The following is a 27,240-nucleotide window of genomic DNA, read 5'->3' as shown; positions in this document are numbered from 1 at the left end:
TGGTTGTGTGGTGGTGATGTCATGTGATGTTATCATGAGTTTGGGTCTGGTATCATTCTTGGTGGTTGGGACTCGTCTGTCAATCAAGGTGGGTTTCCAAATGGCTGGTAGGTGAGAGGTATCATCTCGTTTGTTCATGCTGTGGGGGCGTTTTTCTATCTCAATGGCTTCTCTGATTATTCTGTTGTTAAAATGTTCAATTTTAGCGATAGTTCTGGTTTTTTAAAAATCAATTTCATGTCCCGTGGCTTTAAAGTGTTGGAACAGGGATGAAGTTTGTTCTCCCTTTCTGAGTGAGTTCCTGTGCTCTTCAATGTGTGCACTTATTCTTCTGTTGGTCTGTCCGATGTATGTGGTGGGGCAGGTGGTGCATGGGATTTCGTATACTCCTTGGTTTTCTAACCCAATTATGTCTTTGGGGTTTCTTAGGATGGTGGATATTTTTCTGCTTGTGTAGAATGCTGTTTTGATGTTGTGTTTTTGGAGGATCTTGCTGATTCTGTCTGTGGTCCCTTTTAAGTATGGGAGGAGGGCTTTGCCATTTTCTTGTTCTCTGTCTTGGGCTTTTGTGGGTGTCTCTCTTTGGATTAAGTTGGTAATCATGTTTCTTTGGAATCCATTGGCTGTTAGTACATTAGTGAGAGTGTGTAGTTCGGTTTTTAGGTGTTGTTCGTCAGCTAGGTATTTTGTTCTGGAGATGAGTGTCTTGGCTATGGAGTTGATCTGTGCTGGGTGGTGGTGTGAGAGTGCGTTCAGATAGCGGTTTGTGTGTGTTTTTTTATGGTAGATAGTGTGTCCTAGGGAGCCGTTGGATTTCTTGTAGACTAAGACATCAAGGAAGGGAAGTTGATTGTTAGCTTCTGTTTCCATGGTGAATTGTATTTTGGGGTGTAGGCTATTGAGGTGTGTGAGGAAGTCATCCAATCTGGCCACATGGCAAAGAAAAACTGGAAAGAAGAAAAAACAGCCACTACCACACACTTCTCCCAGAAGAATGAAGCTGAAGTCACCAGCCTGAGGATGACGGATGAGATTTCGTCGAAACGTTGCCATGATACCTCCAATTCTACATGGGGAAAAACCCAAATGAGCAAACATCTACATACAAACACCCGCAAAAAGCGAGCGAAGCGTGATCGGAGCTGCCGTCTCTCTATAAATACTGGTGGGGATGTGTGGGGTGCTGGCTTTGTTGCTGTAAGCAGATTGGTTGGCTGTGATGTTACATCATGATTGGTTGATGGGGTTATTGTTAGGGGATTAGTTGGCTGATTTGTAACATCTTGTGTGGCTGAGGTGCTGGCTGTGTGCTCGTTAGTCCTTTGTGTTGTAACGACCTGGGCATTGGGCTATGTGATGACACAGCCAGCACCTCAGCCCCATGTAAAGAGCATTGCAGCAATCCAAACGAGAAGTGACGAGGGCATGGGTAACCGTCATAGGGCATCTCGGTCCAAAAAGGGGCGCAACTGGCGCACTAGGCTAACCTGTGCAAATTATAATATGTTAGAAAGACATTGTGGGATTGTTGTTGTTTTTTAGACTTCTCTGAGATTGTCTGATCCTTTTCAACTGTGAGTTCAACAATTTATCTCTCAATAGTGCTGTTAAAAACTCATTTTTCCAAAACAATCCCTTTGAGATTGTCCACAGAGTATCCTGAGAGTTTGAAATGATCTGATATTATTATTTGTTCTGAGTCCTCATGTCAAGTTTCTATCCATTACTTCTGTTGCAAATTTTTTTTTTCCTATTTGTCCTATGTAGAATTCAAAGAACAATGCTGGGAGATGATGATATTTATTCCATTAGAAGTAGAAAGGCGAAGGTACCTATAATCTTTTGTATACTTGCTAAGTCCTGTGATTGAGTTGTTGATGTAGATAAATGGTCAAAAGAGACATTTGAGATTTTGCAGTGTCTGATTCTCATATTGGCATAAATATGTATGTTGTTTGTTGTTGCTTATGAGAATCTGGTTCAGGTTGGTTGGTGGTTCTTTGGATACAAGTAGCAGTTTGCCTCCAAGTGCCTGAGGAAATGCAATGTTATTGTCCAATAGGTTTTCTAGCTTATTAGTAATATGTTTGAGTGTTTTAAGCTGTCAACTGCCTGTAACTGACAATCAGAAGTATTCTATTCTTCATCTATAATGTGTATGTAAGTTTAATACATATGATGGATTGATGATGGTTGTATGTTTTCATTTTGTTATGTATCTTGCCCACCCGCCTGGGGAACTTGCATAATGGGTCTTTCCATCACAACATAAACAACATTCTCCTTCCATTAAGAGTTGACATTCTATTGATTTGCTAATAGTTTTATTTTGATTTTTTTCTGTTACATTCATTATTATTAATGGTCTTATTTGCTTTGTATATGTATTATGTTATTGCTTTATAGTTTTATATGATTGGCTTCTATTATAATTGATCATCAATCAATTTTTATGAGGCAATGTAGTTCACCTTTCCCACTGTGAAATATAGCTCTGACTGCAGTTTAGTTATCTTTACCCAGCAGCTTAAAGCAACATCATTGAGGAAGCACACTTTCCCTGCTGTTTGTCCAGAAAGCAAACAGCTAATTACTTCTCCCTCTACTCCTATGGTCAGGGTGGTGTTAATAAAAAGGCTGAATGTGCAATCACATTTAACTTCCTTTTTGGCTAATTCAAAATGGAATTTGATAGATCTGAGAAGTGCTAAAGTGTCAGGCCAATCAGAGCAAACCACAGAACAGCAAAGCAAAGGGAGAGAAAGCTAAACTAGACAGACCAGTGAGAAGCAACTGCAGGAAATAATAGACAACTCTTGCTGCGACAGAATTTATACCTCCACTGATGGGAAACTCTGTGGCCATGGACCTACTCTAAGGAATCAGATAGAACTCTTGTACACTTAATGGAAAGAAGAAGGAAAGGTTGTGTATAAGTGGGCATGAGTCCTTCAGCAAAGAATTATTGGCACAAGACATCTTTTTGCTCCATCTTCAGTTTCTAAAAGCAACATTTCTAGATCTTGAAAAGCTCATTTCATAGGTTATATACTTCTGTAAGAACTTAAGCCAGATCTTCAATCAAAAAAGTGATAAAATAAAATAATTTTATATGCCTTTCTTAGAAACACAGCTAAATGAATGGATTGCAAACTCTTCTGAGCTGCCTTACTAATATAGCTTCCTGAATTGGGAAATATGAGATTAATAACTTCTCTTTTCAATTGGTGGTACTGTTAGGAGGGCTATTGATGACCTGCCAAAGAGTTGTTTGATTTCTTGTGGTTTGTTCTTCATTAGTATCTAGTATCCAGTTTCTAGCCGAACCAATCCACCACTGTATTGTGGATTCCCTGACAAGTTCTGCTTTTGCCTTTGATAATTTGTAGGGGTTTGCTGCCTCTTTCATCAACTGATTGAACTGATATATACTTCTTCCTTGATTTGGCTTGGTAGTTATCTTGTATTTTAGGCAGGAGAACATGCCAGACTTTCAGGAGCATCTAGGACTTGATAAGAGACCACAAACTACTACTTGATAAGATAAAAAAATGTGGGTTAGATAGCATTACCACCAGATGGACCTGTAGCTGGCTGACCAGCCATACTCAGCGTGTGGTCCTCAATGGAACCATATTTACATGGAGGGAAGTGTGTAGTGGGGTGCCCCAGGGCTCTGTTCTGGGCCCAGTGCTCTTCAACATCTTCATCAATGATTTGGAAGAGGGTATAGATGGGGAACTCATCAAATTTGCAGAAGACACCAAACTGGCAGGAATAGCCAACATTCCAAAAGATAGGCTTAAGATACAGAAAGATCTGGACAGACTTGAACATTGGGAACTATCTAACAAAATGAAATTCAATGGTGAAAAAAGTAAGGTTCTACATTTAGGCAAGAAAAACCAAATGCACAGGTATAGTATAGGTGGTACCTTGCTCAATAGTAGTAACTGTGAGAGGGATCTTGCAGTCCTAGTGGACAATCACTTAAATATAAGTCATTGGGGTGTTGCAGCTGCCAAAAAAGCCAACACAATGCTAGGCTGCATTAAAAGAGGGATAGAATCAAGATCACGTGATGTGTTAATACCACTTTATAACAACTTGGTAGGGCCACAATTGGAATACTGTATCCAATTTTGGTCACCATGATATAAAAAAAGATGTTGAGACTCTAGAAAGCGTAGAGAAAAGAGCAACAAAGATGATCAGGGGACTGGAGGCTAAAACATATAAGGAACGGTTGCTGGAATTGGGTATGTCTAGTTTAATGAAGAGAAGGATGAGGGGTGACATGATAGCAGTGTTCCAATATCTCAGGGGCTGCCAAAAGAAGAGGGAGTCAAGCTATTTTCCAAAGCATCTGAAGGCAGAACAAGAAGCAATGGATGGAAACTAATCAAGGAGAGAAGCAAGGAGAAATTTCCTGATAGATCAATCAATTAGTGGAACAATTTGTCTTTAGAAGTTGTGAATGCTCCAACACTGGAAGTGTTTAAGAAGAGACTGGACAACCATTTGTCTGAAATGGTATAGGATTTTCTGCCTGAGCAGGGGTTGGACTAGAAGACCTCCAAGGTCCCTTCCAATTATTATTATTATTGATCGTCACATAGTCAGCCAGATGTTCAGACTGGATTTGGTATTTTTGTCTATCGATCGAGTCCTTACCAAGGACCTAGGATAGACAGATGTGGATGTTTGATGGTATTACAGATATCGTTGCAGGATGGAAGCAGTTCCTAGTAAGGCTGCCTTTTGTAATTGACTAATGGCAAATTTGTCAATGCCAATGGTGTTCAAGTGGTGCTCCAGTTGTTTTGGGATTGCACCCAAGGCACCTATTACTATTGGTACTACCCTTGCTTGCCTTCGCCACAGTCTTTCTATTTCTATTTGTAGGTCTTTGTATTTTATCTTCTCCAGTTCTTTCTCATCTATTCTGCTGTCTCTGGGCACAGCCACGTCCACGATCCAGACTTTTTTGACTTTCTTATCAAGAATTGTTAAGTCTGGGGTGTTATGTTGCAGGTGCTTGTCTATTTGAATTCTGAAGTCCCAGAGCAGTTTAACTTTATCATTTTCTATGACTTTCTCAATTTTATGATCCCACCAGTTCTTGCTTACAGGCAAATGATATTTCTTGCAGATCTTCCAATGCACCATTGTTGCTATTGTGTCATGCCGCTGCTTCTAGTCAGTCTGTGCGATCTTCTTGCAGCAGCTTACCAGGTGGTCCACTGTTTCTTCAGCTTCTTTGCATAGGCGGCACTTACTGTCTGTTGCTGTCTTCTCAATTTTGACTTTGTATGCATTTGTCTTTAAGGCTTGGTATTGTGCAGCCAGAATTAGTCCCTCGGTCTCTTTTTTCAACTTTCCTGCTCTTAGCCATTGCCAGGTCTTGTTATTATCTGCTTTCCCAGCTATTTTTTTAATGTACTGACCATGTAGTGCTTTGTCTTCCCATGCCTCTATTCTGTTCTTCATTTGGTCTTTCTTGTAGGCCAGTTTGGTTTCTCCAGTAGTCAGTAAGCCTTTCATCCATAATCATGCAGTTTCAATGGCCAGGTTGTGGTATTTCATAATTTTTCCCAGTTCTTTTTATTCGACTCTGGCATCTCCTGTTACAGTGATATCAATCAACTGTACGCTTTGGTTCTCTATGACTGTGATATATGGCGTGTTGTGTTCCAAATGGCGATCTGTCTGTATTCGGAAGTCCCACAAGATCTTCACTCTATCATTCTCAACAACTTTTTCTACCCTATGTTCCCACGACTTTTCGGACACAGGCAAGTCGTATTTTTACACAGTGCCCAGTGGATTAGTTTAGCAACTCGGTCATGTCTAGTTTTGTAATCAGTTTGTGCGATTTTGCTGCACTCATATATTAAATGTGAAACAGTTTCAACTTTGTCATTGCAAAGTTGGCAATTTGGATTGTCAGTAGATTTTTGTATCTTTGCTTTCATGGCATTAGTTTGTAGTGCTTGTTCTTGACCAGCTAGTATTAAGCCTTCTGTTTCTTTCTTGATGGTTCCCATCTTAAACCATGCTCCTGTCAAGCTGTTATCACATTTTCCTTCAATGTTTTTCAAATGCTGTCCATGCAAAACTTTGGTTTTCCATCTATTTAATCTGTCATCTAGCCATTTTTCCTTATATTCTGCCTTTGTTTCTGTTATTTTTATAATGCTCTGTGTTTTCACAGCCTACAGCATTTTTCTGTACTTTGATTCACATAGTCATTCAAACTTCATTTTTCTTCTTCTACAGTTTGGTGGATTTGCAGTAGCCCTCTGCCCCCTATTCTTCTTGGCAAGTACAACCTGTCGATGTCGCTTCGTGGATGTAGAGCGTGGTGCATATTCAAAAGTTTACACGTTTTCTGGTCTAGGTGTTCCAATTCAGCCAAAGCCCAGTGGATAATTCCAGCTGGGTAGCATATCACTGGGACTGCCCATGTATTAATGGCTTTAATTATATTTCCAGCATTCAACACTGATTTTAGTATTTTGCGGACTCTCCTGATGTATTCCTTTTGCATTGACTCTTTGACTTTTCCATTCAAGATGTTATCTGCTTCCAATATGCCTAGGTATTTGTAACCATCATCCTTTGCTAGTGCTTTCACAATACTTCTGTTTCCCAGTTCTATTCCTTCTATTTTTCCCCATTTTTCCTCATTGCATGGATAATATAGCTCATTTTCCAAGTCCAAAGTTCATTCTGCTGTCGTTGCTAAACAGTTGAACTGCATTGAATATTGATTCATTATACATTATTTATTTATTTATTTATTTATTTATTTATTTATTTATTTATTTATTTATTTATTTATTTATTTTTGGGACTTATATGCTGCCCTTTCTCCCGAAGGACTCAGGGTGGCTAACAACAATAAAACACAATAATACAAATGTTAAAAAAGATTAAACTAACAAGCCCCAGTGATAAAATATTAAAAACGTTTTCTTTTTAAAAACCCCTATCATCAGTCCAGGTCAGCCTGATGGAAAAGAAATGTTTTGAGGTCGCAATGAAAGGACCGGAGATCTGGGGCCATCCGGAGCTCAAGGGGAAGCTGATTCCAAAGGGCAGGTGCCCCCACAGAGAAGGCCCTCCCCCTGGGGGTCGCCAGCCGACATTGTCTAGCCGATGGCACCCTGAGGAGGCCCTCCCTGTGTGAGCGCACCGGGCGATGGGAAGTCATTCCTGGCAGCAGACGGTCCTGCAAATGTCACGGGCCTAAGCCATGTAGGGCTTTATAGGTAAGAACCAGCATCTTAAATCTCACCCGGAGGGCAACCGGTAACCAATGCAGCTCATGCAGGAGGGGTGTAATATGGGAGTATTGGGATACTCCCATCACAACCCGCACGGCCACATTCTGTACCAGCTGGAGCCTCCGGGTGGTCTTCAAGGGCAGCCCCATGTAGAGAGCATTGCAGTAATCTATACGGGAGGTAACGAGTGCATGAGTGACCGTACGTAGAGCATCTCGGTCCAGATAGGGGCGCAACAATATTATTATTGTTGTTGTTGTTATTTAGTCATTCTGCCTTTAATGTCAGGAGGTTTATGCTGCCTTAGGCTTTGCCTTCTATTAAGAGTCTAAATTTGAAATAAATCTCATTTGTCCTAAAGTTGTTATCAGTATGAATTGGACCAGGTGAAAGGCCACAAATCTAGATCTTAGATAGAAGTTCCAGGATCTGCAAATTAAAGGACATACTCACCTTCCCTGGTATCATCAAGTATCTTCAGGATATTGGCACTATTAGATTTTGGAAGAGCAATGGACAGGAGGAAATCGGAATAAAATCAATAGAAGACACAGATCATGGCCTTGAAGGACAGAGGAAGCTGGTATCAAGAAAATTTTCAGAGATGTACTGCTTGTGTCCATTACAAGAAACTAATTTGAGTAAAATATTAGACAGGCCCTTCTCTATTTTACATGAAAATAAAGTGAGGGAGGAGAGAAGCATATTCAGATTTGCAAGCTTGCTAGAACTTAACAATAAGATTAGTCACAGTAATAGTAGTCCTGATCTATATTGCATTGTAATATTTTTTTGGGAGGGTGGGGATCTTGTCTACTTTATAAGGCTGTCAGAATCCCACACATTACACTAAGTTTATGCAAGCAATTGGCCTTGAGACTGGGGAGATACACGGTGTCCAGATGTATGAACAACTGTAGTGTGGTATGTGGGAAAGATTTGAAGCTGGGTGGGGCAAGAGGTTCAGAAGGAACCTTCCCTAGTTTGGTCAGATTGTAAAGGAGAGGGTGAGAAAATTGTACTTTCAGACTTGCCAGGTTCTATTAATGCAGCTTTATAATAAAGTGGAATTATCTTTTTTGGTTGTGTTTTCTATTTGGTCTACCTGGTAAAGCTGACAGAAGAACAGATAAGACTAGCTGCTGAAGAGTGACTTTTCTTTCCTTTCTTTCAGACCTGTTTTGGAATCCAGAATGGCAATGTGGCTTGAACGATTAAGCTTTGATTAAGAAACCCAAGGTCTTCATTTGTGATCTAGGGTCCTGTTTGATTGAAGTGGATCAAATCAGCTGGCCATCCAGTCAAAGATTCACCTGTATTCTCTAGGATATGAAATGGGCTATCACAATGACCTTCATACATTTTCTGGAAGCTGAAACGTAGAGAATCCTTGGCAAACTTGAAAAGCTTATGAGCAAGACAGGACCAGAAATAGGATATTGCCTCTCCAAGGAGTCAACACTGTAATGTTTTCTAATCAGAGCAAATGGCATGGTACAATAATCCTGCTCTGTTATTGGAAAATACATATGTTGTATTAATGAAATTATGAGCCAATAAAGATACTAGGGAAAATTCCAGTACCTCTAATGGAAAATAAAAATTACTGAGCGAGATAAAATAACCTTGCCCCTAATCTTTGGATGCCATTCAAATGTCTTTTAAGTTTTTAGATTAGATAATTATGTTTCAACTCTTGTCACTCTTAACATAACATCAAAGGGAAATACAAGAAGGCACAATGAAGTATGTATTATTTAAGATATCACAAATAATACATTTATTATTACAAAGAAAATATATTCTGCTGTGATATAAGAACTTTAATTCTATTTAATTTGAAAAACAGGGAGAAAAAGAACTTTTAGCAGTCCTATGAGGGGCACCCAAGATTTTGGCATTTTCATTCAATAATTCTTTGCCAGTTTGGAAACAGCTTTGGATCTGAATAGCTGGGCTGATTCATTTCCAGATCATGTATTACTATATGTAGTGGAAACCCTCTGTTTTTGTACACTTAATTTCCAATGTTTTCATCATATTTGTTTTTGAATCTGTTCCATTTTCTCTGAGCTTTTCTCAAATCAAGTTGCCCAGGCTCAGGTTTGTCTTCTTCTTTTTGTAAGGAGAGGCAGTGAGGGAATTTTTATTGCTGCAAGATATGCAAATGTTGAAGATACAGCAGTGATTTTTGTTGTTTTTCTCAGCATAACCCAAATAGTCAGTGTAAAACCACAATGCCGCATCATACATTTTTGGGAATTTAACCAGTAAGAGACTTGAATGTTAGCTTCACTGATACATGAGTTTTACTTGAAGGTTTTGCTTTTTAATGTAAATTAGTCTAATTAAATTAATTGCATCTTGGGAGATTGTTTTCTGTCTGTTCAGTTGTGTCCACTTTTTGGAAAAAATTCTTGCAGTTTTCTCAGCAATGTTTTTCAAAAGTGCTCCTTCCTAGGCTGAAAGTGAGTGGCCCAAGTTTGCACAGCTGGCTTTGTGCCTAAGGTGGGACTAAATCTCAGGGTCTCATGGTTTCTAGCATGTTGTCTTAACCACTACATTTCTTTCATTAAGAATGTTTCTGTCCATTTTGCTAAATGGAAGTGAGTAGGGTTATAAGGATAAATATTAAAAATTCAATCTGGGTCGGTCACCGGGACCCATCCTCAAGGAACTTGTCTCTCACCAGAAGGTGTCTGACAACTCAGAGATGTTCCCTGAGGATGGGCTTCAACATAAGTCTGAAAGCTCAGAAGACTAAACCTCTGGTCCCAATGACTGACCCAGATTGGATCTTGTAACATCAGGGCTTTTTTTTTTGTCATAGAACGCTCAGAACAGAGTTCCAGCACCTTTTTTTTTTTTGGATGGAACCTTGTAGGGTAGACAAGGCGGGTTGTATAACATGTGTGAGTTCTGGCACCTTTTTCTTTTACAAAAAAAGCACTGTGTAACATTATCCTGGAACCTGTATGTTTGCCGTCCTTTGTGACAAATATTAAAAGTAAATGTTAAATGTGAATATAGACTGAATATAAAAGTGACTAACCAGTACAAAATAAATATCTCAAAATAATTTGAAGATAGAGGCATAAATGAATGAGGATGCAACTGGAAAACAAATAAGAAAGAAGAATGAATTTCCCAACAGAAAGATTCTTTTTTTAAAAAACATGGGTATAAACATTGATGAAATCTCAAAAGAGAGTTCTGAGAAGTTTATAGGATAAAATTTGTATATAGATTTGGTTTCCAAGTATGGAAATGTATGGGAAATAGTGTTGGCATAAACTAGATTTGTTTGCACTGTTTTTTTTTGTTTTGTTTTGTTTTTTGCTTATGTGCTACTAAAAAGAAAAAGGCTGGAGTGACTAATGATGTTAAGCCAAAACAAAACAATACTGTAAAACTGTAAATACATATTTTAAAATATTATAGTTATTTTTATAAAATATAAATATCATATACCACAAAGACCTTCATCCTCAGCCACGAGGGGAAAAAAATGTGTTCAACATTTTCCTGAAGCCCAAGCAGGACAAAGTTGTCCAGATAATTCTTGGCTAAGTTATTAAATTTATAGGCCTTATGAATCCATCACAACTCTTGATAACATAAAATATGAAAATATAATAAGATTTTTTATAAATTAGTGAAGTGAACAAACACCATGTTCTCGCTTAACTGCACATGATGTTAACAGTAACTAGCATTACTTAATTAGGGATTTCCAGTTGCTGGCAGTACTTATCTCTAAATGAATCTGACCTTTCAAGAAGTTTGAAGACAGTGGTGAGATGTATTGTATTTCCATTTAAACTGAGGCTATTATTTCAAGTTCGCATATATACATGTAGATTAGCAGTTGTGACATTATGCAAATCTGTATTCTATTTTGTATTCTCTTGCAATACATAAGAGGCTTAGAAAGCAGAATTAAGGTGCAAAGTCTAATTGTAATTCTGTACTAGTCTTTGGTAATGGATGTCAAATTAGAGCATTTCCCTTTTTAAAAACATATTCAGTCTAATTTTTCCCCTAGAAATAAATAAAAGCTGTTTTTATATAAATATTCTTTATATAAAGGTGCACTAACTTTATTTTTTATTTATTTCATTTTTAAATTTGTTTGCCACCCATCTCATGGCAAGGTGATACTATAAAGTAGAAGTGTTATAAAACTACTAATTAAAATGAGAAACTAGCTGTTTTAAAATCCCAGTTTCTTCTCACTCTTGATCTCTCTTACCCTAACACCCAGATTCTAATTGGGGCATTTAAATGACACACAGAACAAAAACTTAATAGCTATCAAATTCTTATTCTAGCAGACAAATGGAAGTGCTCTTATTGGTTTCTTATCCCAGCAAGTACAACAAACTCACCCATATGGCTTCATCCATGGTTTGTTTATGAACCAGGGACTCTGGCTTGCTCCTCTTTAAACCAGCTTGAGGTAGAAGCCAAGAGTGCCATATATGGATATGGAGGAGGGGGAGAGAATGAGAGACTGGGAGATACATACTCATTCCAACATATTCTTTTTTGTCTTAACATAAAAGGTATATTTCCCCCTTATTTACTGCCTCTAGTAAGTTTGTGTTCCCTTCTCCTTCTATTTCTTTCCACAGAAATGAAAGTTGTAGAATTGTATTCTCCTGGTACCTAGGGCTGGAACATACAGCAAAGAGAGCTTGGTGATTCACATTTTCCCTATCAATTAAAATGCAAATCAAAAAACAAAACTAAGTAAAATGAAATTGAATCTCTTCCTCTTTGGCTTGATAGACTTGGTGCTGAGACACTCACGTCCATCTGGTGTCCGAGCTTCCATATGTACAAGGTCAGGCTCCTTGTCCAAATCCGTGACAGACCTGAGAGAAAAGAAGAAGCAGCAGAAAAGAAACAAATCAATCTGTGCAGCGGAATGCATAATGGTAGGCAAAGGCGAAGATGGATTGAGAAATGAGTGGAGAAAAAACACTTGGCCTCTCATTTTAAACAACCCAACCTAAAATTGCAATTTACTCAATGCATGAAAAAGAAAGCAACAAACATGGACCTAATAGTTTAGTTTTAAAAGCACATAGAATTAGCAGAGAAGACATTTTCATTTATTTCATTTACTTTTAAGAACCTCCATGTAGAACCTACATTCAAATATCCCATCTCTGAAAATGTTTGCTGATAAATTAGGGGGGAAAACTAGTTAAGTATAACATCTAGGATTGGAATACATATTGTAATTAATGCCAAGAAAGGCTTTTTGTCTGCTTCAATTATGATCCAGGGTGATACAAAGTACATTAATAAATTGGTCTTCACATTTCATACTATGAGAATATTGCTCAAACTTACCTACCATGGTATTATTGTATCAGTATTTTGGGGTAGGCTAAGAAAAAGATACAGCAAGGATTCTAAAATGTGCCACTTTATTATTGTAGTGTATAATAACAGAAACTTGAAAGCCTGTCCAAATTTATCCCTGCTTGCTTTCTTTCTTTCTTTCTTTCTTTCTTTCTTTCTTTCTTTCTTTCTTTCTTTCTTTCTTTCTTTCTTTCTTTCTTTCTTTTTCTTTCTTTCTCTTTCTTTCTTTCTTTCTTTCTTTCTTTCTTTCTTTCTTTCTTTCTTTCTTTCTTTCTTTCTTTCTTTCTCTCATGCTTGCTTCAGTCTTTGGATCATGTTATCCATTGTCTAATCCCATCCTTAACAGTTTGTCCATGCCTTTTCCAAGGTTACCTTTAAATTCTTTTATATTTTGACATCCATTTTTATTTATTTGATTCATTAATTAAATATTATCCCTTTTTTTCTCCAAGAGACCAAGGTGACATACATAATATTTATTGCACAACCACAAGCCTAAGAAGTAGGTTGGACTGAAAGGAAGTGACTTGCTTAACACAATCCATTGAGCTACAACAGCTGGTAATATTTTGACCCTGTGGTTTCTTGGTCATAATTCTTTTTCTAAATGTTACTTGTACTGTCTCATATGAGCAATGTTGTTGTTGTTAGCTGCAAAGTCGTGTCCGACCCATCGTGACCCTATGGACAACGTTCCTCCAGGCCTTCCTGTCCTCTACCATCTTCTGGAATCCATTTAAGCTCACGCCTACTGCTTCAGTGACTCCATCCAGCCATCTCATTCTCTGTCATCCCCTTCTTCTATTGCCCTCAATCTTTCCCAGCATTTAGGCTCTTCTCCAGTGAGTCCTTCCTTCTCATTAGGTGGCCAACTATGAGCAATAGTTAAAGCTATATAGCCTGTTTACCAGCTGAAATTAAGAATGCTTGTTAACACACAGCCAAAAGCCCCAGCAGGGAAAGACCCAATGAAAAAGCTATGTCTTTTGGGAAAACGTAATCATCATTTCTGATTGAGAAGTTCTCAGCATATACATGTGCAATAGAGTAGGTGCAAAAGTAGGCATGCTGGTGTCACAAGTTAGTTTGAAGAAAAATAAAACTTTTTTGTCCATATGTGTTTTTCCAGTCCTCCCCTATATAAATAAAATGATAACTTCAGAAAACGTCTTCAAAATATTTCAGCTTGTACATGCTGCGTTGTTTAGAAGCATGCATACACAACCCACACAAGTATGAGTATTCTTTAATAATTCATAAAAATTGATTCAAGAAGACAGATGTTTTGAATTTGTAATCCATCATTAACCAAATTCATAGACGTGGAGGTGACAGTTCATAATCCAATACTCTGATAATGTCAAGATTAATTAAAGAATTCCAAGACTGAATAAGTAAGACTTAATGAACTATTATTATTATAGGACAACATATGTGTTACCAAATACTATAGAGCAACTTTCAAATCAATTTTATTCCTGATTTTATTTATTTATTTATTTATTTATTTATTTATTTATTTATTTATTTATTTATTTATTTATTTATTTGACTTATATACCGCCCTATTCCCATAGGACTCAGGGCGGTTTACAGGGCAATTAAAACCATACAATACAAAAGTTAAAATAAATTTAAAACAATTAATTAAATTTAAGCCCAAAAGTTAAAAACTTTAAAACCCAATTAAAAACCCCTCAGTCTAGGCCAGACAGCTCAAAGAGCCAAGTTTTTAGGTCCCGGCGAAATGAATGGAGGTTGGGGGCAGTCGTAATTTCCATAGGAAGTTGGTTCCAAAGGGCAGGCACACCCACTGAGAAGGCCCTCTCTCTGGGAGTCACCCGCCAGCAATCCTTTACCGGCGGTACCCTAAGAAGGCCCTCCCTGTGGGAGTGCACAGGACAATGGGGAGTTAATGTTGGCAGCAGGTGTTCCCTCAGATAATCCGGACCCAAGCCATTTAGGGCTTTATAGGTCATCACCAGCACCTTGAATCTCACCCGGAGGGCAACTGAAAGCCAATGCAGCTCGCGGAGAAGAGGTGTTACATGGGAGTAACGGGGAACTCCCATCACAACTTGCGCGGCTGCATTCTGCACCAGCTGAAGCCTCCGAGTGGTCCTCAAGGGCAGCCCCATGTGGAGAGCATTGCAGTAGTCTAGAGGTTTATCTGTGTCCTCATGGTCACCTGGGTAGTGCAAATGTGTGTGAAGCCTTCTTGGCTGCAGGATGTTTTCTGCCCTGTGTCCCTTCACTGTTAAAGACAGGCACAGGCTATTGGGGATGAATCTGCATGTCAAACTGAACCGCAAATGGTTCCTGTAGTCTGGAATGTTTTCTAGAAATCTGTTCGTACTCCCACACAATTCAAAGGGTGATCATCCCAAAGTGCATAGCTAAATGTCTATGGAGATTCTCAGTCATCCAGGTCATGATTGTCAGTTAGTCAACTATGACTCCTTAACAAATAGTTATTAATAAAATTCTTTCCCACTAAAAACCAGCCTGGTGCCTCACCTCTTTTAATATCATATACTAGCAAAGATGCACAGTTTAAATACATACAGAACTATAACTTAATCAGACAGTCAATTATGGTAGGAAAAATGAAAGACAAGATAGAACACATATTCATATATTAATAATACAAAAGAAAGCACTGCAAATAAAAGAAGTCCCAAAAAGCCTAACTGAAGGCCATCCACAGGCAGTAGTCACAACAGTGACAGCTCATATTTGTGTAAATTTTTTAGATTGCTAACAAAGAATTAAAGGGAGACTGATATGCATTTCAAACTTATTTGTTTTCATCAGTCAGCCATACCCTTCTGAGATTCGAACCTGGGCTGATTGCACATTAGGCAGTTGTTTTCACCTCTAGGCCACAAGCTATATATATATATATATATATATATATATATATATATATATATATATATATATATATATATATATATATATATATATATATATATATATATATATATATATATATATATATATATATATATATATATATATACACCTTGAACAAAACAAATATTGCTTTTGTTTTTTTTTATTAAAGAGTTTTACAATATTTTACAATATATCCCCAAATCCTTCCCACCCCAACCCCCCCACTTCCCCCCCACACTTCCCAGAGCTAAATACAGGATTATAGTTACAACAATCATATTCTAAATAAAAATTTACACAATATACAATCAACCAAATTCGTACTGCGCTTTAACTCTCTCTTAGCATAACTACTAACAATAACAATATCCCACTAAATTCTACTCATAAGCTAAATGGAACTTTTTGGTCCCATATTTGTTTTCAATATAATTTATCCATCTCCTCCAAACTGAAATATATCTCTCCTGTGAGTGATCCTTTAAATAAGCAGAAATCTTGGACATTTCTGCAAGATTAGAAACTTTAAACACCCATTCTTCTACCGTGGGCAGATTGTCCTTCTTCCAATATTGTCCCACCAGTAACCGTGCTGCCGTTATCATATTCAACATCAGATTAGTCTCTTTGACATCACAATTTACAACAATACCCAGTAAAAACAATTGCGGGGAAAACTTTATCTTCCTCTTAAAAATCTTTTGAATGTTCCACCAAATTTTAATCCAGAAGGCTTTTATGTTTCTACAAGTCCACCACATGTGGAAATAGGTAGCTTCTAAGCTACCACACCTCCAACACTTAGACTGCAGATTAGGATACATGTTGGACAACTTCTTGGGATCCAGATGCCATCTATAAAACATTTTGTAAAAATTTTCTCTTAAATTTTGAGCCTGGGTAAATTTAACATTTCTAACCCAAATTATCTCCCAGGTGTCCAACGAGATTGGTTCCTGAATATTTTGTGCCCATTTTACCATGCAATCTTTAACCAATTCCGTTTCCGAATCCAATTCAATTAAAGCATTATATATCCTCTTTATATGTGCACATTTTGAATCTCTAATTTGCTTTACTAAATTTTGATCTGTAATTGTGATACCAACCTTTTGATCTGACTTCCACCTAGCTTTCAATTGGCTATATTGAAACCAAGAGTAATTTATGTTTTCTTGTCTTAACTCCTCTGCTGATTTAAGTTGCCAATCATTCCCTTGCAATTTGAGTAGTTCCTTATAAGAAACCATATCCATACTCACTCCCATAGATACACCCTCTATCGCGTGTCCAGGAATTCCCCAAATCGGTATTTTATAATTTAACTTATTATAGTACTTTTTCCAGACACGCAGTAAAGCACTTCTAAGAATATGGGATTTAAAAACCCTGTCTACCTTCTTATCATAAAGCAAGTATGCATGCCATCCATATAGCAAATCCCATCCCTCAAGATGAAGTATTCTCTTGTTAGTTAAATTAAGCCAATCACTAACCCAGGTCAAAGCAGCCGCATCATAGTACAATTTCAAATTCGGCGCCTTGAGTCCCCCTCTTTCCCTGGCATCCTGTAAAATCTTGAATTTAACTCTTGGTTTTTTCCCCACCCAGATAAATTTGTTAATACCCTTCTGCCATTGATCAAGGTTGGCATCCTTTTTCAGTATAGGTATCATCTGAAACAGAAAGAGGAACTTTGGTAGAACATTCATTTTAACAACTGCAATTCTTCCCAGTAGTGATAATTGTAATTTTTTCCAATTATTTAAGTCCCTTTGTACCTTCAACCATAGTGTTTCATAATTATTCTTATACAATTTTACATTTGAGGCTGCAATATGCACTCCTAGATATTTAACCTTCTTCACTATTTCAAAACCTGTTAAGTTAGATAACATATCCCTTTCACTCGTAGATAAATTCTTGGATAATATCTTAGTTTTATTACTGTTCACCTTAAACCCAGAAACCTTACCATACTGAGTTATAATTTCCATCAAGTCTACAACCGACTGTAGCGGTTGGGATACTGTCACAACCAAGTCATCAGCAAAAGCTCTCAGTCTATAATCATTCTGTTTTATTTTAATTCCCTTTATCAAAGAGGACTCTCGAATTTTAATTAGTAAAATCTCTAATGTTAAAACAAACAATAATGGTGATAGTGGGCAGCCCTGCCTTGTACCTTTTTCAATTCTAAAAGTCTCTGATAGTCCCCCATTAACTATAATTTGTGCAGTTTGTTGTTGATATATAGCTTTAATAGCATGTAGAAAACCTTCTCCAAAATTCATCTCCTCAACAACTCTTAATAAAAACTGCCAATTCAATTGGTCAAAGGCTTTCTCTGCATCCAAAAATATCAGTGCTGCGGAGACTTGGTTGTTCTTATCCAAATATTCAAGCAAGTTAACAATTTGTCTTACATTATTTTTCATATACCTCCCAGATATAAATCCCGATTGGTCACTATGAATCATTTGTTTCAAAACTTGCATTAATCTATTAGCCAATACTTTCGCAAAGATCTTATAATCTGTATTTAAGAGCGATATAGGTCTATAATTTTTAGGTTGGGTAAGATCTTGATCCTCCTTTGGGATCAACGATACAAAAGCTGTCCTCCATGATGGAGGAACTGCGCCTCCAGTCTGAATTTCATTAAACAAAATCTTTAAGGGTTCAATCATTTCAGGCAGCAACTTTTTATAATAAATTGCTGTTAATCCATCTGTTCCTGGAGTTTTGCCCAATTTCAACTGTTTAATAGCTAAAGAAATTTCTTCTGGTGTAATTGGGCAATTCATCTCAAGTTGTTGTTCTTGTGAAAGTCTTGGGAAATGAGCTCCCTGTAGATACTTATCTATATCTAGAGCTTGTATATTCTCTTTAGAATATAATTTCGAGTAAAAATCTAGGAAACTCCTCTTAATCAAATTTTGTTGGTAGACTTCTTTTCCTTTATATTCTATTTTGTCTATAGTACGTAATTTCTGTTTCTTCCTTAATTGATAAGCCAGCCATCTACCAGGCTTGTTGGCGTTACAGAAAGTATTGTGTTTGGCATAACGCAAATTAGTTGCTACTTGATCAGCCAATAGCATATTAAATTGTTCTTTCAATAAATGTATTGAGATCTTTAAATTATTATCCAATGGATTCAAAATAAACTTTTTCTCTTTAATTTTAATCTCTTCCTCAATATCTAAACGTTTTTGCACTTGCTTACGCCTATAAGCATTATTCATATAAATCAAAACCCCTCTCATATAGGCCTTACTAGCATCCCAAACCATTTCCATCGAAGTACTTTTATGCATATTCGTGACAAAAAATTATTTCATATGTTCTCTACATTTCTGCAAGAACAAGTCATTTGTAAATAAGTTCTCATTCAGCCTCCAGGATCTCCTACTAGTGTCTTCAGTAAAGAGCTCCAGCCAAACAGGACTATGGTCAGACATTGTCCTAGGGAAAATCTTAACATTCTTAACCGAGGAGGAAAGGTCAGTAGTAATCAAAATGAAGTCAATCCTGGAAAAAGATTTGTGTCTATCCGAAAAAAAGTAAAATCCCTGTCTCTCATATTCCTTTCCCGCCATACATCTCTTAATTCCAGATCTTCCTTCAGATCAAAAAAGGCTTTAGGCAATTTTGAGTTACAAAGGGTTTTAGAAGACCCCTTCTTGTCTTCAGATGGCACCAAGACCCCATTCCAAATATTGCTTTTGTGAGCATTAAGAGTGGCATGTAAATGAATACTTAGTCTCAGAAATAGTTGGCAAAAACGAAGCAAAACAAAAATCTATAATTGCCTATGTGATTTATGAAGTAACTTCTCCCAAATTAATCAAAGGCTTAGAATAGAAACCGCTTTTTTGTTGGCAAATGTTCCCCATTTAATATGGGGAAACAGAACTGTAAATAACAGATTATTTTCCAGACAAGTAAATCACTCCTTTCCCTTATGTTTCCAGATACTTTTATCACAAACCTACAGTGCCCTGATCCCTAATGCCTCAAGAACCAAAGAGTTCCAAAGGTAAAGAAATAAAATACAGTTAAGTTTGTGGTGAAAATTCTCATCCATCAGCCCAGAATTTTGCTTAGGAATGCTTATCTAACTATTGTGCTGAATGCTCTTTTATCTTTTAAATTTATCTTTTTATTTATTTTTAAGTCTGTTATAACTGTTCTGATATTGCTTCTTGCAATTCCCATGAAAGTCCCTGGATTTCACTCAATTGTAAACTAATTTCACAAATGATTAAGGAAATCAAGAGAAAAGGCTGAATTCAGCCTCAGGTAAAATTCACTTGGAACATATCTACATTCTGCAGAGAAATGAAAATATGCATTTTCACATGTATTTCAGGTAATTAGGCGGGTTACAAGGGGTTTCACAGAGTTACATCTTCTGTTGGAAGTAGAAGACAAATGAAGTAATTGTGGAATTATGTTACTTTGTTGAAAAATAATGGGGTGTTTCACATGGACTTTCTGGCATAGATCATTTCTGCTCTGCATATCACAGCACACAAATGACAGTGGAAGCATTACATAGGTGTTCACTATTTTTCTCACTTTTATCCTTAAAAGTGCCCTTTTACTTTGGTTGATATATGATAAGTTCAAGCAAAAATGCTTCCCTTTTGTTGACCAAAATCAACAGGAAAGTTCTTGTCATTCTTTCAAGAAAATAATTATTATTTTGCACTTTCCAAGATTACAAACCGTTTTTAATATAACCTGGAAACTTCAAGATGATCTTAATGCTTGGAATAGAAATTGCATAGATAGTTTATCAAGCAGATATTGACAAAAAAAATCTTTGGAATTTTATTTTTGTTCATTCTTACATATTATGTTATACTTACATGTATTCTGTATTATACTTGTACTGATAAATACAGATCATATATGAAAACCTTTTAACATGAAGCAGTTATTAAGCAAAACATCATGACTGCTTTTAAAATCAACATAATCCCAACACGCCCGCTTGCAGTCATTAAATGAGCTTGTTGTTTAAACAGATGAAGTGTCTAGGTAAAGAGCAGAAGGTGGCAGGGAAGGGGATCCCTGGAGGCTCTGCTCAAGAACTGAAAATCCTTCCTACTAAAATCCAAGCTCAATTTTTAGCTTCTGCGCGGTGAGACTAAGAAGGCCTGAGCTGAATCTTCTGGCCCTCCCCCACTCACAGATACCTGTGCTCCTTTCCTTACCCTGCTTTCTCTCTCGGAAACTGAAAATCCTCCCTGCTGAAATCTAACTAAAGAGATACTTGCACACAGACCTGCACCAGTCTTCCCAGGGTCTCCTCCACTGACTTAAGGCATCCAGCTCTCCTTACTTTACAACACTGTCTCTTTGTGCTTTGCTTGCACTGTAGCCCTGGTGGCTCAGTAGTTAGTGTTATGTACTGGAATGTAAGGATGCAAGCCATTGACCCTCACCTATTCTGGAGAAGCTAAGTAGGCATTTCCTGCCAAGCCAAGGCTAGCCCTCAGGGGCTAGCTTAATGGTCAGTCCCAACAATTTCAGTGGGAACATTTGTATTTGGGGCGGGAGAATTCAGGCAGGTAATTGGAGGAACACCTGAGCGCTTATGTGTATAAGTACTGGCCATTACCTGTAGCTGAGCAGTGGTTTTCTGGAGACAATAAAGAGATGCATTGATGCTGTTTTGCTCCTTGCCTATTGACTTAACCCACTACATAAAAGTTAGAGTGCAGTATTGCAGGCTAACTCTGCCCACAACCTCGAGTTTGATCCTGATGGGCTCAAGGTTGACTCAGCCTTCCATCCTTCAGAAATTGGTGAAATGAGAACACAGATTGTTTGGAACAATATACTGACATTATAAAACTGCTCAGAGAGTGCTGTAAAGCACTTTGGGATGGTATATAAGTCTAAGCACTGTTGCTATTGCTATTTTAGCTACCTCTCATCTCTGGGGACTGGCTGAAAGATCTGTCTTTTAAAGGAATTCAGCTCACCTCTGTGTTCAGAAGGGAACTCCCTCAATGGGGGAATAGGAAGAGACTTTAAATTTTCAGGATTTGAATTTCTTTTCTGCATTCCTTCACAGGTCTTCACCTCCCCTCCATGCACAGAAGGGAATTCCTCTGTCAGGGTACAGAAATGGAGCCTAAAACATCAGGATTTTAGCTCCATTTCTGGGCCCTGCCAGAGGAATTCATCTCACCTTAGCAGGCAGCTCTTGCAGCCAATTCCCAGAGATGCATTCCTCTTGGCAAGTGGCAGCAGCTTGAAACCTTTCCTGCTACCTTCCCCATTGACTTTCCTGGAGAAGCCGATAGAGAAGATTGCAAATGGTGATCACATGATCATGGGGCACTAGGCAACCTGTTGTATGTACAGGTTGCCAAGCAAACAAGTCACAATCATGTGACTGCAGGAGTAGTAATATAACATTTTGGATAAGTGGGAGTGCTTCACAGGCTATAAAGCACCCTTTCTGAGGCTTGGATTATTGTTAAATGAATGATTGTAAATAAAGGGCTATCTGTTCTCCAAATATAGCATTGTGGAAAAAAAAACATTTTGAAATCTTGGATAGTGCAAAATAATAATTACATTCTTGATGGATGTCAAGAACCTTTCTGTTGATGGTGATCAAAAAAGGAAGCATTTTTATGTGCCTAATTCTGGAAAAGAAATAATAGAAAAACTAAATTATTTTTTTTAAAAAGGCAGTTTTTTAACAGCACATTATATTTGCAAAGCAGGAAAACACAACACTAAGTTTTTTAAAAGATAAGTGCTAAACTTTCAGTGGGTTCTTTCTCTATTACATGCATGTTGTGTCCATTATACTCTGAATAAATGTATTGATGTATATTGAAGAAGTGAGAAGTCTGGATGATTATGAAGTTTCAATTCATGTATTGGCCCATTGTTGTGTAATTCTACTTATGCTGAAATGCAAGTAGAAGAAATCTTCTCTTCTTTACAACAGACTAGGGAAGATAAAACAAAGTTAATAACCTAGAAATAAGTTTAATAAAGTTAATATGAATCATAACATTTTTCAAAATTTATTTATTTATATCCCATCTTTATTATTTTTATATATAACTCAAGGCAGCCATCACACACAATACTCTTTCCTCCTCCAATTTTCCCCACAACAATAACAAGAGAATTGGGCTGAAATAAGAGTGATTGCTTAATAAAAAGTGACTTGCTTAATAAAGTTAACCAAGCACATAAAATGAAAGTGTCCAATTCCTTCTTTCTCCAGAGTAAAAAGCTTTTTGGGCAATGTTGGAAGAAGCAGGGAAAGAGAGAAGAAATGAGAAAGGTGCTCATTTAGCAATCACAACTGAAACCAGCATCTTGCTTTCTTATTTTTGTCCTCCTCATTTGTTTAAGCAAATTTTCTGCTCTACAAGTTGGGTGGGGGAAGGGAGAGAGAGAGAAAGAGAGAGAGAGAGAGAGAGAGCTCTTCCATGTCTGAAGTGATTACAGGGGCATACGTAAGCACACAATGGGGATACATCAGGCTGTTTACAGAATGCCCTTGTGGATGTGATGCTATCACATTCCTTTTGATGTGCATTCCCATTCTGTGCTTGTTTACTCTCTTGTAATCTCTTCCTCTCTGATTTCTCCACCTGAAAGGTAGGGGGGAAAAAGAAAAACAACAACAGATCAGGCATAGGTTAAGCACAGGGCATGTACTGACTATAATGACAATCATGAGAATACTGGAAAGGTAATAAATGTGGGCCCAGGTCATAAAGGTCATAAAGCTATTTTAAAGCACTATTGTAACTTTGAATGGTTGCTGAATGATGCAGTCACTAAGTGAGGACTACTATGCATTTATTTCAGAAATGTCCTCATTGTCCAGATTGCTTTTTTTCCTGGAAATGGAGCAATTGCAATATACAGTAGAGCAGCAGAATAGTAACTTTTCATAAATTTCTGAATGCAAATGATTGGTATTTAGCGGCTCCAACTAGGCTGTTGGTTGACAGGGCAGAGGCCAAACAATGTGTAATTTTTGTCACCGTGTAATTCAGCTGAAAATATAAAAGATCATTTGTTATAAAAGAAAGGAAGACATAAATGAATCTCTCTGCATCAAAGGGCAATCAAGGACAATGACATTTTTAGCAATTAATTAGAATCTGCTTTATATACTTGACAAAAGTTTACATACAAATTAAAACCTGGGAAAGATACTTAACAATAATAATACTATTAGATTACTAATTGACTGACTCAATAATGAACTTAATCAAATGTTTTCTTTCTTTATTTATTTATTTATTTTATTGCATTTATATACCGCCCTTTCCCTGAGGACTCAGGGCGGTTTACAGGGAGTTAAAAATCAAACATACAAAAGTTAAAAGCCAAGTTAAAAAATATTAAATCAACCCTGTGCTATTAAAAACCCCAATTAAAATAATTTTCTCCTCAGCCTGGGCCCGAGAGCTCAAAGAGCCAGGTCTTCAGGCCCCGGCGGAATGATCGGAGGTCGGGGGCAGTCCTCAGCTCCACCAGCAGCTGGTTCCAGAGGGCAGGCGCTCCCACTGAGAAGGCCCTATCCCTGGGTGTCACCCGCCGGCAATCTCTTACCGGCGGAACCCTGAGCAGACCCTCCCTGTGGGAGCGCACTGGGCGAAGGGCGTTTGAAGCCGGCAGCAGGTGATCCCTCAAGTACCCCGGACCCAGGCCATGTAGGGCTTTATAGGTAATAACCAGCACCTTGAATTTCACCCGGAGGGCAACCGGAAGCCAATGCAGCTCGCGGAGTAGAGGTGTTACATGGGAGTATCGGGAAACCCCCATTACAACTCGCGCGGCCGCATTCTGCACCAGTTGAAGCCTCCGAGTGGTCTTCAAGGGCAGCCCCATGTAGAGAGTGTTACAGTAGTCCAAACGGGAGGTCACAAGCGCATGAGTAACTGTGCGTAGGGCGTCTCGGTCCAGATAGGGACGCAACTTTGGGGTTTGTTAGGAAAATTTTGCCTTAATTTTACATTAAGGAGATTTTACTTTTCCAATTTCAAATATATACCCTAAGGCAGGGGTCCCCAACCCACGGTCCATGGACCAGTACCGGGCCACAGCATGCCAGCAACCTGTCTGCACAAACAAGCAAAGCCCCATTTGCAGGATGCAAGTAGCACACAAAATCACCCACCCTCCAGTCCACAGAAAAACCTCTCCATGGAACCGGTCCCTGGTGTTCAAAAGGTTGGGGACCTCTGCCATAAGGCATATCTTTTTCCTCAGGTTAATGAATGGGAAGACACACATCCTGGAAACTTATCCTAATGGACCATTTTGGAACTGACATTTTAACATGTCTTACAGTTGGTTGAGTACCTGGCCAGGTACTGGCCAGGTATATATAAGAGTGCAGTTACCCCCTATTCCCCAGTACAGTCACTTCCACCAAATAAAGAATTGTTATGTTGTACTCATCATCTCAGCGTCCTTCCTGCTCTCCAGAACCCACTACACAACAATACCTATAACAATTACTTGCAAAACATTGCTAGAGTATACTAAACAGATTATAAAGGATTGTTAGAATGTAGTAAGTTAGTGCTTCAAGATTATAGGGAGGCATGAAATAAATTTCAATGGCCAGTACATGTATATTAATGAAAGAATATTTTGAGATCCATCTCATTTCTATATAACTTAAAACTATGACTAATTCAATTTAAAATATTTATTTTATATCTATGGGCATCTTGGAGTCTTTTTGTGATAGCACTGGTTGGTTCAGATAAATGTTGGAAATTAATTAGTTGGATGCAGCATTGGTTCTTATGAGGAGATTGTATTTGTACGTTCTCATGTTATTTCGAATTGTATACAATTCCTTTCACTTGCCTTGATCCCAGCAAAAATAATTGCAATATACATATAGTCAGCCTTACTTTCATTTATTCATTACTTAGGGACAAGCTCTGTACAAATGTCCCCAGCTTTACATCAGAAGCTACAAGCAGCACTAAAATGAGTAAGAGGACCCAGCCAAGACATCATGAACACATATGGTCTACCCACAGAGTTGTAGATTAAGCTGATTGTCTCCTATGTAGAGATAAATATGCCCTCGGTTGCCTCAAGGCTTCAGCATGTTGAAGTTTATAAAGTACATAAGAGGAACCATAATAATCTGTGCTTCACATAATACATGTGGAACTTTATGTATTCATGAGACTCTATTTTTCTACGCTGCTGAAATATGGCTTCTGGCTTACGCTTTGAATAAATGTCTGAAAATTGCAGCTTGCTAAAATTATAAGGTTGCCAGATTTGTTTTAGAAATTCACCCACATGTTAATTTGCTGCATATTTTGGGCCAAGGCTCAAGCAGTATCTTCTTTGTCTCTCTGATCTAGTATTCCTGTTACTGGGTAAAGGCAAAAACAAAAATTCAAATGTAGCAGGAAAATTTTAACCAGCTTATTTTCATAAACATGCTTGAATTCTGTTAGTCTTAGATAATAGATAATAATATCTTACCAAAACTTTGTATACCACAGAAATGATTTGTCTTGCCCACAAAATTGTTCTGATTTTCTTTAGGTCTTATACGCAATTGAGAGAATGTATATGATTTTATTTATTTTTGCCTTTGAATCAGAATTAACTCCTGGCAACTGCCTATGTATGTCCCTGAAGTTTTCTTGGCAAGGTTTTCCAGAAATGGTTTGCCATTATCTTTTTCCTAGGGCTTAGAGAGAATGATTGGCCCATGGTCATCCAGCTGATTTTGGGCCTCAGGTAGAACTAAGATGGCGGCGCCTGGAATGGCTGCGGCTGCATTGGCTCTTGAGGGCGAATAGTTTTGGGAGGGATAGTGGGGGTTATAGGCCACATGATCAGGAAGATTTTGATGTGTTTGAGCAACATGGTGGAACTAAGGTAACATTCGACATACGACCGACAATCTTTGCTGGCCTGGCGAGTTTCTAGTTGTTTTGGAACTGTTGGTGAGACCGTTAAAAGTCGTTGGCGCTGTTTGAATTTGTTCTACCAGCAGCAAGATCTGACTGCTGGCCCAGTGATGGATTGTATTGCAAATCAGGGCTGTTTCCAGAGGAGGCAGAGGAGGAGAGGACCTGGAGCTTATGGAGTGAAGGAACTGGGTGAGGCTGTCGGCAGGCCCAGAGGAAGGGAGTGGGGCTTTTGGAGGAGTTGGTGGCAGCAACAGCGTGCTCCAGGGGCGAAAAGAAGCAAGGCCTCTTTAAGGAAAAGGTGGAAGAGTCAGGATCAGAAAAAGGAAAGAAGGCAAGGTTGTCAGAATACAAGCGAATTTGAGGACTAATCAACATGGAGCCCCATTTCCATCTGTCCTGTGTGCCATTGTTCACTCCCTAGAGACTAAAATGGACAATGTGAAATTTGAGCGGGCCACGAACAGGAAGTATATATCAGAGGTGGTGACCCTTTGAGAGCTGTATGCAACAAAATTTCATTTTGATGTATGCCGATTGGTGTACATTCAAAGTGACAATAAAGTTATCATCATCAACTAGAACTCACAGTTTCCCAGTTTTAACATGATACCTTAAATGCTACATCAAACTGGTTCTCTGGATATAAATCAGCAAGTAATTAAGAAACAAGCAGAGTGCAATTAAACTTGTCAATAGTTTATGCATTTACTATTGCCTGTGAT

General features: G+C 38.0%; 1 protein-coding gene across 1 annotated transcript in view; it reads right to left on the bottom strand.

Moving 5' to 3' along the window:
- LOC308668561 (VPS10 domain-containing receptor SorCS3-like) overlaps positions 1-27,240 on the bottom strand; it is a gene marked incomplete at its 3' end in the record, with an annotated part of 516,653 nt that overhangs the window by 156,527 nt on the left and 332,886 nt on the right. The window contains exon 6 of the mRNA XM_081328566.1: positions 12,102-12,166. Within this exon, the coding sequence (XP_081184692.1) occupies positions 12,102-12,166 (65 nt within the window). The remainder of the gene's footprint in view (positions 1-12,101; positions 12,167-27,240) is intronic.

Source organism: Vipera berus, assembly GCF_964194415.1.
Source record: "Vipera berus genome assembly, chromosome: 5".
Classification (NCBI taxonomy): domain Eukaryota; kingdom Metazoa; phylum Chordata; class Lepidosauria; order Squamata; family Viperidae; genus Vipera; species Vipera berus.
This window is presented reverse-complemented; position numbering and strand designations above follow the sequence as displayed.